This window comes from Copadichromis virginalis, linkage group LG9 (assembly GCF_057382275.1).
Source record: "Copadichromis virginalis isolate Kocher_CV1m ecotype Utaka linkage group LG9, C_Virginalis_male_GT1.1, whole genome shotgun sequence".
In the NCBI taxonomy this organism is placed as follows: Eukaryota; Metazoa; Chordata; class Actinopteri; order Cichliformes; family Cichlidae; genus Copadichromis; species Copadichromis virginalis.
Genome location: NC_140626.1, coordinates 17,890,366 through 17,903,030, shown reverse-complemented (window position 1 = coordinate 17,903,030; position 12,665 = coordinate 17,890,366). Strand labels below are relative to the sequence as shown.

At 39.6% G+C, this 12,665-nt stretch overlaps 1 protein-coding gene across 4 annotated transcripts in view; it reads left to right on the top strand.

Moving 5' to 3' along the window:
• Positions 1-12,665, top strand: part of cnksr2a (connector enhancer of kinase suppressor of Ras 2a) — a 119,379-nt gene that overhangs the window by 19,174 nt on the left and 87,540 nt on the right. For all 4 annotated transcript variants that reach the window (XM_085467982.1, XM_085467981.1, XM_085467980.1 and 1 more), the window contains exons 2-3: positions 8,504-8,667; positions 10,051-10,253. In XM_085467982.1, coding sequence (XP_085324108.1) covers positions 8,504-8,667; positions 10,051-10,253 — 367 coding nt within the window. The remainder of the gene's footprint in view (positions 1-8,503; positions 8,668-10,050; positions 10,254-12,665) is intronic.

The following is a 12,665-nucleotide window of genomic DNA, read 5'->3' as shown; positions in this document are numbered from 1 at the left end:
CAGCAGACAGGCCAGGGACAAAGTTATTGAGAAATTTAAAGCAGGCTTAGGCTACAAAAAGATTTCCCAAGCCTTGAACATCCCACGAAGCACTGTTCAAGCGATCATTCAGAAATGGAAGGAGTATGGCACAACTGTAAACCTACCAAGATAAGGCCGTCGAACAAGGAGAGCGCTGATCAGAAATGCAGCCAAGATGCCCATGGTGACTCTGGATGAGCTGCAGAGATCTACAGCTCAGGTGGGGGAATCTGTCCATAGTCAGTCTATTCGTCGAGCACTGCACAAAGTTGGCCTTTATGGAAGAGTGGTAAGAAGAAAGCGTTGTTAAGAGAAAACCATAAGAAGTCCAGTTTGCAGTTTGCCACAAGCCATGTGGGGGACACAGCAAACATGTGGAAAAAGGGGCTCTGGTCAGATGAGACCAAAATGGAACTCTTTGGACAAAACGCTATGTGTGGCGGAAAACTAACACTGCACATCACTCTGAACACACCATCCCCACTGTCAAATATAGTGGTGGCATCATCACGCTCTGGGGGTGCTTCTCTTCAGCAGGGACAGGGAAGCTGGTCAGAGTTGATGGGAAGATGGATGGAGCCAAATACAGGGCAATCTTGGAAAAAAACCTCTTGGAGTCTGCAAAAGACTTGAGACTGGATCGGAGGTTCACCTTCCAGCAGGACAACGACCCTAAACATAAAGCCAGGGCAACAATGGAGTGGTTTAAAACAAAACGTATCCATGTGTTAGAATGGCCCAGTCAAAGTCCAGATCTAAATCCAATCGAGAATCTGTGGCAAGATCTGAAAACTGCTGTTCACAAATGCTGCCCATCTAATCTGACTGAGCTGGAACTGTTTTACAAAGAAGAATGCTTAAGGATTTCAGTCTCTAGATGTGCAAAGCTGGTAGAGACATACCCTAAAAGACTGGCAGCTATAAAGTATTGACTCAGGGGGCTGAATAATTACGCACACCCCACAGTTATTTATTTGTATGTGGAAAAGTTCAAGGGGGCCGAATACTTTTGCAAGCCACTGTATGTGTACCTCAGGTTACCTGAGCCAAACACGCAACACAAATCACATCTGAGCAGTTTGATGTCTTCTTATCGAGTGCTTTCATGCTTGTCAGTGGAGGCTGTGAGCCGAGATATCGCTCATCGACTTGAAGTGTTTGGAGGTCCAGATAATGGAATCAATTTGTGGAGTTTCCTCCCAAAATGAGATAGTAGTGAAAAGAATGATTTCTTATCTTCAAAACCAATTGCTCGTTGTTCATTTTAAAGCCACAAAGCCAGGATATATTTACATTTTTAGTGATAAAACTTAGTGACTTTTTCTTTTTTTTCCAATGATGATGGGTTTCAAGCTTTCACTTTTTTCATCTGACCCGATGTATGGCATTCTGGGACTGAAAGCTTCATTTAGATTTAGCGGCTAAGGAGGAGGGTGTAGAGAGCGACAAATGCTGTTTTGCTGGTTGCTGATGAGAGAAGGAATTTGTGTGTGGGAAATAGTTTGCATGCAATTTAGCAGCTGGCTTGTGTGGGGTTTTTTTTTTTTTTTTCCTGTTTGCCCTTTTTTCTCCCAATCCTTCTCTTCCTCTGCTCGCTTCCCATCCTGCTTCGTTTCCCCATCTTTGTTAGTGTGGTTATGATAGATGAGTGTATTATAAAGCGGTGACTTGAAGCAAGGGGAAATCAATGCTCATTCCTCAGAGGTGTGTGTATGTGTGTGTGCTTTCCAGCTGGCTGTTTGTTAAGGGGTTAGAAGCTGGATACATTCATTGTTTTGGGAGCCAGGGGCTGCAGCTGAACTGCTCTGTCTTGATCTGCTTTCCTTTGACTCAGCAAACACACTCTGGCCAGACAAACACACACACACACGCACGCACGCGCACACGCACTCAAAGACAGCACGCACCCACTAAAACGCTCACACACTAGCAGATCTAGAGAGACCTGCCCACACGTACAGCACAGACGTTACACAATCCAGCAGAGAGTAAAGTCTTACCTGGTTTGCTGCCTAATTGCTCGTCCATTACTTCTTCTGTTCTCGACTCTTGTTTGAGTTACAAGGTTTTTTTAAGGTCCTTTAGAGACTCTGAGCTGGACATGAACCCATAAATAGTGGTGACATGAGAAAACTTTGTTTCTGAGACAGTAGTAAAACTTCCTCCTTTTTATTTGCAGTTGTTTTGCAAATAGGTGTGTGCTTTTCGCATGCATGCTTAGAAAGCAAAAGTGGGTCCTATCCAGATTATAATATCAACCCTCTAAGATTCTCAGTGCCTCTTCAAATCAGATATCTGGGGAAATGAGCAGCTGCACAAAGCGTTGGGACAACAGATGCAAACTCCTTACGGCTTTTGAAAAAGTGTGATGTTTACGTGAATCATTTCAAGTTATTCATTTGAGAAGATTCATGCAAACTGAAAGTGAACAAAAATTGCTTTAAACAGGTTTCAGATGTGGTTAATGGGACCAACCATTCACAGATCGCTGATTTCTGAAGGCTGAATTTGCAACAGTGTTTTTGTGATCACCTCAGGCAAAATAAATGGTCTACTGAGGTATATTGAGCTTGAAGCCAGAGTCATCAGTGTCACGAAGTAACGCGTTACTGTAATCCGATTACTTTTTGCAAGTAACGAGTAAAGTAAGGGATTACTATTGCAAAAACGGTAATTAGATCACCGTTACTTTCCCGTAGGAACACTGCGTTACTAAAACCATGATTTTTTTTTTTTTTTCTTGCGAGAGTGTCTTATGACAATGACGTAAGCGAGTGCGACGTTCGTGACAACAGCTGTGTGCAGATCAAAAATGGATAATATATTGAGTGCAGGAGAGAGTATGACTGTGCAGCGTTTAAAGCGTGGAAGTACTGACCTTACTTTGAGTTTGATACCATAAAAAGTGACAAAAACATTAGCGTCCGTTGTGCTTGCGAAGAAAACTTCTTTTTACAGTGAAAAAACCCCCTAAACTTCCAAGCAAGCACTGAGTGCGCTACCACGTAATGGGAAATTCACAGAGAAACTCGCGGATTCTTCAACTGACCGCTGCGGCACACCTGCACCAGGGCAAACCTCCACCTACCCCTAAACTTCTTTTTACAGCGAAAATAGAGCAACAGGACCGCTAGTCTTTGATTTTATTTATTTTCTGCTGTGTTTTACTTGCATCTATTTGAAAGAGTGAGTGTAAACACATTTTTTTTATTTTATGTGCTGCAATGTGCAGAAAATAGGTTTAAATGTTAAACAAATTTCTTCCAGTCAGAGAATGTTGCATATAATTAAATTTTTGCTTGATGCATAAAGTTAAAAGATTAAAACTAATAAAACAAGTTTTAAAAAGAGACTTTTCCATTTGATTACATTTTGTATGATGGATTATGTAGAAAAAGTAGAATTGGGCTGAAAGATCTATTTATCACCTATTCATGTTGTAAATCGTGTTTTTTAAAAAGTAACTAAGTTATTAGCTACTTTTGAAAATAAGTAATCAGTAAAGTAACGGGATTACTTTTGGGGGGAAGTAATCAGTAATTAGTTGCTGATTACCTTTTTCAAGCAACTTGACCAACACTGGTTATCAATGCCACTGAAGGAAGCACAGCTGCAGTTACAGCAGAGCAAAGAGCACCACAGTCACAGTAATTTGCATGCACTCTGTGGTTGATGCTGAAAATGCAAAAATATGTTTTTATGCTTGCTTCTAATCTGCTGCTGAGTCTTTTTTTTTTTTTTCTACTGAGCACACATTAAAAAACTGATCAGTCTATTTGTAAGACAGTGTCAGACCTCATGTATCAAGTTTCAGAGCGCTAATGTGCAGCTGTCATGGCAGCACCAAGCAGTAAAATAATGGTTTTCTGCAGCGTCGCCTTCTCACTGCGTTGCCTTTTTCTGTTATTTATATACATACATACATACATACATACATACATACATACATACATACATACATATGTGTGTATATGACATAGACAGAGTTGATAACTACCATTGTGTAATTTGTTATCTGACTGGGTTTTTTGTTTTGTCAAGCCAGCTATTGCAAAGAAAGCCCACCTGTGCTGAACTTGCTTTGTAGTACGCCCCACCGAACAGCAGATGAGTGAGGCTGTTGTGCTCACAGTTAGACTGCGTTCCTGAGATGACCATATTAAGTTGGGGTGGCTGTAGCTCAGGTGGCAGAGCAGGTCAGCCACTAATTAGAAAGTCGGTGGTTCGATCCCAGGCTGCCTCCTGGCTGCATGCCAAATATCCTTGGGTAAGATGCTAACCCCATGTTTGCCTACTGGTGGTGGTCAGAGGGCCCGGTGGCGCCAGTGTCCGGCAGCCTAGCCTCTGTCAGTGCGCCCCAGGGCAGCTGTGGCTACAATGTAGCTTGCCATCGCCAGTGCGTCAATGTGTGTGTGAATGGGTGAATGACTGAATGTAGTGTGAAGCGCTTTGGGGTCCTTAGGGACTAGAAAAAGCGCTATACAAATGCAGGCCATTTACCATATTAAGGATATCAACTCTCACTGACATCAGTCAGAGCCAAGATTAGAAAAAATCTGTGGGAGGATCTTACATCTTTACACGGATTGCTTAGTACATCAGTAATACATCAGTATTTCACACTTTTCTATGTTTAGCATTAGCATCTAGCACTGTAACTGTTTATGACTGAGAATAGAGAAAAGCATAGAAGATTATCAAAGTAGATATGCAGCATCTCTAGTCTCAGACATTCACCGGTTTCAATTTCATTTCAGTCTTGGAAGAAAAGTATTGCAGACGTTTAAAACCTGCGAGTTATCAGAGGTATAAAGTCTTAATTAAAGGCTTCGCTGTGCTTTAAATGAAATACTTGTTAGATTACTTTCTGTCATTTGTCATGACTACAAATGCAGTTTGTATGAACAGAGGAAAGGCTGCATGAAAAGGATACACACAGCCAACCTGCTATTTTTACTGCTTAGAACGCTCAAAATATCAAGGTAACATGATTCATCGATTTTTGAGTTTTCCCACCTCGTGACTGTTGTTACTTTTCTTGTTCACTTAATTACAATTTTCCTGTGAAGTTAATAATCGAATTGTTTGACTTTACACCAGACATCCTTCCTCATGCAACGCTCCAATTTGAGACTGCACTAGCAGTGAGAGTACACTAGCTGGTGATCCCCGTTCATGAGGTTGGGGTTGTGTTTTGCTAACATTCACCTCACAAGCGAAAGGTCACTGGTTCACACGCTAGCATGCAACCCCTGTTGGTTATGAGCCTGGATAAATGGGAGGGTTGTGTCTGGTTTAAAAATCTGTGCTAAGCCAAATATGCACACCAATCTTCTGAGAGCAACTCTTTCATTGACCTGCAGCTAACAATCACCTCATTTTTGTAAAACCTGAATATCAAGGGTCACAGCTGCCAAAGTGAAACTCAGAGAAAGAAAGCTGTTAGGGCAAAAAAAACACAGTTACCCAGGCAGTACTGATGTTCTAGTATATAGCCAGGGTTTCATTTTCCACAGAATTATATTGCAGCTCTAACTTGTAGATGATGTATGTAAAAAATATCTTTGACAAATTCTACTATAATCTAGCTTTAATGTTCACAGCAGATACATTTAAGACTGTATAGAAAATAATGCCAAACACTGAATGTCTGGAACTGCATTGCAGTTAAAAATTAAGCCTTTACATCCAACAATTTATCATTTTTTTGTAACATCTTATCCAACTTAGGATCACAGGGGGATGCTGGACTCTATCCCAGGTACACAGGGTGAAAGGTGGGATATTCCTTAGACAAGTCTCCAGTTCTCACATCTAGAACCATTGCCAAGTTAGAACCATCAATTAACCTAACAAGCATGCATTCAGACTGGGAAGAAACCCAGAGGAGACCGACATAGGCTGTAGCTCCACACCAAAAGGACCCAACTAAGCAGGAGCTTCAAACTCAGAAACTAAAAACTGCACCGCCGTGCTGCCCCACTGCATTTGAAATGATTCAGGAAGATGTAAAACAGGCCTTTCACTTGTGGAAAAGAACTCACTGAATCTAAGAGATTTCAGAGTAGAAAATCACCTCCATATATCCTGTTAGCACTGAGGTGGAGAGGCAAATAGACAGTTTCATTCTTTCTTTCATTTCCCTCTCCATTCCCTTTCATTTCTTAGTAAAACAGCTTTGAAACTAACACATACACAAACCGAGTCCCAAAATGCCTTTTGTGGCTCTCCCGTCTCTCTTAAACCAAGCTCTGTCTCCTACTTTACCTTTTGCTGCACTTGTTTTAAAACAGGCAAAATGTACAAAACTGCGAACAAGCTAAAACGTCTCAAAAACATGACACAGCAGCTGTTGTGTTATATCAAACAAAATGGAACAAGCAGCAGTAGAAAAACTGGCATTGCATTTTTCTGTGCAGACTAAAAGAAATCTGTGCTCCCTACTGACAGACTTTAAAGAAGGAAACCACCGTTGATAGTGTGGCAAAGAAAGCTGTTTAGGGCTTCTGGAGTGCAGCCCAAAACCTATAATTTTAAGTGGGAACGTGTGCGGTTATTGATCGGGGAATAAACGTGTTGAAGAGTGTCTGAGCTGTCGGCAGGCCATGAAGAGTGATGGTAGCGTTGGGATGAGAGTTTCCTGAGAGTCTACAGCCAATAATTTCAAACTACCTTCTGTGTACTCCCATAATTCCCATAAATATAGCCTTTAATCATATCACTATATATATCTATAGGCTCTTTATAGTTATGGTTACTGACAGTATCCAGCAGTAGAAATGAGTGAGCAGAAAAGTCACAGTATGACAATAGAGAGGAAGAAATAATAATAAATAAAGACAGGATGTGACTTCATTTTCTGTAACGATAATGCCAAATAATTCTGCACATTACAGCATTTTATTTTTTATTTAAAAATAAAATAAATATTTAAAAAGTATAAAGTGACATTTGCTCTGACACATTTAGGTGTTTGGTGCAAAACCTACAATTACTTTGTAAGGTGATGAGCTAAATACTAACAACACAATGCTACCCCTGCCTGGTAATTACAGAATGCTGACGCATGTGCGACCACCCTTTGTCCCTTCCTTTCATAATAAAAGCCCTTATCATATACCGCGTATGGGTATATGATACCCATACGCGGTATATGATAAGGGCACTATTGTTTGGTCACTAGGCAACAAGATAACATCATGAGATATCATGCATAATTGAAGTTTTGTTGATACAAATGAAATGTCATTCATACTATAAAACTGCATAAATTATAATATATATATTTTATCATTTTATTGTGCATAAAACCTACTAATGGGTCAATTTAAGTGATGGTACGTGGTTGCTAGGCATCATATGGTATCACAATATGGGATGTCAAGTTTGTTTTTTCAGCTCCTGCTTGTGTACGATGAGTTCATGGCCACACACACAGAGATTAAATGAAATATAGTAAGATACATGTTTAAAATGCTATTGTAAAGAATGGAAACTAAATGAAGCTACTAAAATAGATTAAAGATTATGAAATATAGTATGAAGTAAAAAGCGGAATACATTTTTATGTTGACCAAATAAATTTTATCATTTAAAAACATACAGAACTGACTTAAAGGGACAGTTCACACCCACAATTAAACAGATATTTAAACTGTTGGTGCAGGTAGCCCTCCTCTAAGTATATCAGGAGCATGCAGCTAGCTAGCATTACAGCTGAGAGGGGGAAGCCATCCTGCCATCTGACAAGCACAGGGAGAGGCACGCTTTCTTCTGATGCGTGTGATTTGGCAGAAGGATAAAAGTTCCTGTGAATCTTGTCACATGAAAGTGAATGTTTTTTTTAAATTATTTATTAATTTCTTTAGAATAAAAGTGAAATTTTTCAAATATCATCTTTTAATTGATTTATTTTTTCTTGGCACTTTGACAAAGTGCTTTTTTGACTCCATTATTTTTAAGAGAAGGCAGACATCTCTGTATCCATTATCTCTGAAATTGTGATTCAAGCCAAAACTCTCTAGATGGGGGTTAAAAACATGCACATTTAATTTTACATGTAATATTAATTCAGTTATGAAGAATAGGTGTATATAAATGTGTTTGCATTATTTTTATCCCATCACTCTAAAATGTATTACAGCTAAATTCATGCCAATAATTAGGAAGCTATTCGAACCCATAAAAGTAGGTCTTAAGTTGTCTGAAGCGCTTGTGTTGAAGGCACCTGTACTTCTTTTTAGATTCTTCAAGAAGACCTCTTATCTGAAAGGTGCTCTTATCTTCAGTTCTAAAAGCTCCTGGAGAGTCCCAGGTGTTTAAAAACTTTAGCACTTCTTCTTGTTTGGGTCCCTTTTTGACCATTTAAACTGATTGGAATCCAGAGGCTGAAGGTGAAGGTTGTGATCCCAGTAGTAGGTTTTGGAACAAATGTGAATGTGTCTCTTGCGAGCAACCTTGATAATGTGCTTGTCTATTGCAGGTCTGGACGACTGCTTGCAACAGTATGTGTGTGTCTTTGAGCGCGGAGGTGTTTGTGGGGAGCGGCTGCTGAGGATTAGCCACGCCGAACTTGAGGAGCTGGGAGTCTCTCGCATCGGACACCAGGAGCTCATTCTGGAGGCTGTCGACTTGCTCTGTGCCCTGGTGAGTTTGTGTGTTCTGCTTTGTGCTTCACTGTAGTGCTGAGCTCTCATTAGCAGTCTCTACAGCTGCAGCTTTAATGTATGCCACTGCCAGTAATGTGTTAGTGTCCTCCGTTAAACCCTGGCATTTCCTAATTGTCCCTATCTCAAAGTAAAAACAAATAGCCTCGTTTTGAACATTCGGAGTTCGAAATTAATGCAATGAATACTTTTTTGGCTTGAGAAACATGAATTTATGTTTATTAGAAAAAATTGATTCAGGGTTAGCAACCTCCTTTTTTAAGGAATATCTGGCAGAACATCAACATCAGCTGTACAAAGCAAGCAACACTGAAACTAAGGCGGCAATATATGAATCATAAAAAATGAGTTACAAATAAGTCATTCAAATGAGGACAGCAAAAATAAAGTCAACTTAAGATGATTAGCATTGTTTTTAGATATAAGATTATAAGGAAGATGAAACCTGAAACACAATGAAACCAGTTTAGCAAAAGTACATCTTAAAAAGAAGAAAAATAATTTCCTCAAATACCAAAATAGTAAATTGGGCAAACTGTTAGTTTAGCCAGACCATTAAGTTATCCATGTCATCTCAGCGCCAGCCCACTGATACCCTTCTACACACCCAATTGATGGGTGTGGCTATTTTAGCTGCTTTAGTTTTCAGCCCGCCCTCCACTCCAGCTCCTCCTTTTCTCACTGTATCTGACTGAATCTGTGCTGAATGTGTTGTCATTAATCTCTGCTCTGTGCTATGTGAGGTTCTTCCTGCTGCGCTCCCTGCTTCTGACTTCCCATGTATGCACATTAAAGGGTAGATCCATACTGTGAAACCGAATTTAACGCAGCGCAAAACAACAGTCTTTTTGTAGCACTCTCGACTGAACTGAACTTGTCACCCTTCTCTGTGCAGTGCTTTTGTCTTCTCTGCGTTGTGTGCTGTTTGCTCCACATCTCTGACATCTCCAGTCAATAAATCTGAATTAAAGTTCCTACAAGCAGATTTTAACATGAGGGCAGAGCAGATGATGAAAATGGCTTCCAGCAGCCTGGTCACATATTCATTCAGACAATTATTCCAAAAAAGAAAAGAAATCTCAGGAAAACTAGATAAATGTCACGATAATCATCATCATCACCCACTCAGACTGCGTTCTCTGAATAATTCCAACAACCATTTTAGTCATTGTGAGTCATTCATATCCATCATTTTAGTCGCCTCCATCGTGGAAGACAATAAAAGACAAAATGGAGCTTATTTTTTTACAATAAAATTGACCAATATGCAGCAAAATCTTAATAAAAGCTGGCAAACCTGCTGACAAATAATTTGTATTCATGAAGGTTCGCTGTTCATGTTTATATCTTTGTTTACATCTAGAACTCAGGGCTGGAGACAGAGAGCGTCAGGACTCTGGCTCACAAGCTCGGCGCCTCAGCCAAGAACCTGCAGAACTTCATTTCCGGACGGCGTCGGAGCAGCCAATCAGAGAGCAGGAGCTCGCGGCGCCTCCCCAATGATCTGCTGACCTCTGTGGTCGACCTCATCACCGCTGCCAAGAGCCTGCTGGCCTGGCTGGACAGGTGAATATACTCTCTAAATTTGTCTTTGCGCACAGACGCGGTGTGTTTATCCAAAGGAGAGATGATGCAGGTTGGTGCTTTAGTTGTACTAACAGATTTTATCATTTACCCTTTGTGGTGTGCCATAGGGTATATGCTCGAAATCTGAGGATTTCCATGCTTGCAGACTGTTTGTGTTATTCAATGATTCACTTGTATGACAGCAGATCTAGTCATGCGAGAGATAAAAATGTGAACTACGTCAAACTTCAGATTTTAGCCAAGCCATGCAGCTCTTTGAAACCTAAATCAAATCAATATTTGTCTTTGCAACAAGACCAATTCTCCTCGGTACACTTGGCAGGTGATGTTTTTCCGAGACTCTTCTGTGAGTTTAGGCTGTCTCAGTGTCTTCTGTCTGATCCTCACCATCATGGAGCCTGATCCCAGACTCTGTGATGTTGAGATCCGGGCCAGACCACCTGTTGCAAGACTGAAGTTATCAGACACCACCCCGATGCTACTGTCTCGGTTTGGATTTGTTTATTAGCACAAAAATAGATAGAAAACTTGTTCTGAGTACGATCTTCTGTCATAATAAAGGCTGTTCAAATTAGGATTGTTCAATATGTCCATGATGAAAAAATTAACAGTGTTTATGTAGGGCGATTAACACCACATGCTGCAGGCACTTATACTGTGCAATGCTTTTAATTAGGGCCCTCCATGAACATAACTCAATAAATTTGTCTATTACATTTATTAAAACGGGACCCAGAGAGCTCAGAAGGCTTTGCAGTGATATTTTGATGAGATGACATACTGTATTGACTTAAGTTAAGAAAGTCAATAAGCCTTCAGTGGTCAGTCACTAGATATTTTGGGTTTGCTCAGCTTTTGTTCTACATTATTTGATCAAATTACTTTGAAACAAATGTCAAAATAACAACATTAAATATGGAATTTTTTTTTACAGTGTAGGCAGAATTGGGTGCTCTGACTGGGGTCTCAGAAGATTTCTGCAGATGCATTTGTATTAAAACATAATAAAACACTGATTAAAATACAAGAGAACGCAATGATTCAAAATAGCTGGGAACAAAGTGATTTACAGAGTGATGAAAACTTGGAAAAATACATGAAATGTAATATAATTAAATCACATATGATTAAAAAAGTACCTCTGGGGTCTGTAGGTAGGGTTAATATAAATAAATGAACAAAACAATAATAGCAATTTATGAGTGTTCATAAATTATTTAAACATTTTTTATGTCAGTTTCACATTACAGTGGACCAGTTATGCATATAACCCTCAGGCTAGAAAGGTATACTGGGAATGACTTTCCCACCATTACTTCTGTGTCTCAAAAGACCGAATATCACGTGAGTTAATTTAAATTTTATTTTGTAATTTAACTCACAAATTTAAACTTAAATATTAACTCATCCATGACATGCAATGTGAAATATTTGCACTGTTTGTACGATGCTGTATGAAAGGAATCTCGTATCTCAGACTATTCAAATATTTCTCATCATGTTTGAGTGAATATAAATACTGTGTATCTAGGTCTGGGCAATAAAACAATAAAGATCATTATTGTGAAACAGCTTTTACTTGACAGAAATATAAGATGGGTTAAATGTAAAGTCGAAAGAACTTGTCCATCCATGTTTTGACCGATGAAAAGTAAGGTCATTGATAATGACAGTAGCACCAAACCAGTCATGTGGTGGAAACAGAGTTATAACCATGTCAGATTATGTTGACATAGAGCGTAGGAGGAGCAGCCTGCAGCAGCACATGTGCTAATGTTTGCTCTATTGAAGCCGTACACACAAGTACGTTAGGAATGAATGACTGACAAAATTGTCAAGGTCTGCAGGAAGAGCAGACTGAGTCCGATGTGGAGGACCCAAATGCAGATGTCTGGAGACAGAATAATCTTAACAAAAGGCGAGTGGTTCTTTGGCTGATAATCCACAAACAAAAGACTAAGCATTAAATACAAAAATGAAGTGAAAACTTTAAATTACATTAACTAAACTTGGAAAAATACAACGAGATACAAGGAAGTGGGAAACACTGGGAACGTGCTGACAAAGGACAAAGGGAGACTGACACAACAGGAGGGTGATTGAGACAGCTGGGAAACACAGCTGGACCAAATGAGACATAATGAGACAGGGGAAGCAAAAGTGAACATAAAGCATGTGGGATGAGGGACTATCAAAATAAAACAGGAAGCACAAACATATTGAGACTAAGACACACAAGATTGACACGGAAAAAAGGTAAACAAACATGGGGACATAGCAGACTTAACATGGAGCATACTAACATAAAAAAATACAGAGATGTGACTAAGGACAGTAGGGCAACACTAAGGGAACTATTAAACCTATCTAAACTAAACTAGGTATTCATAA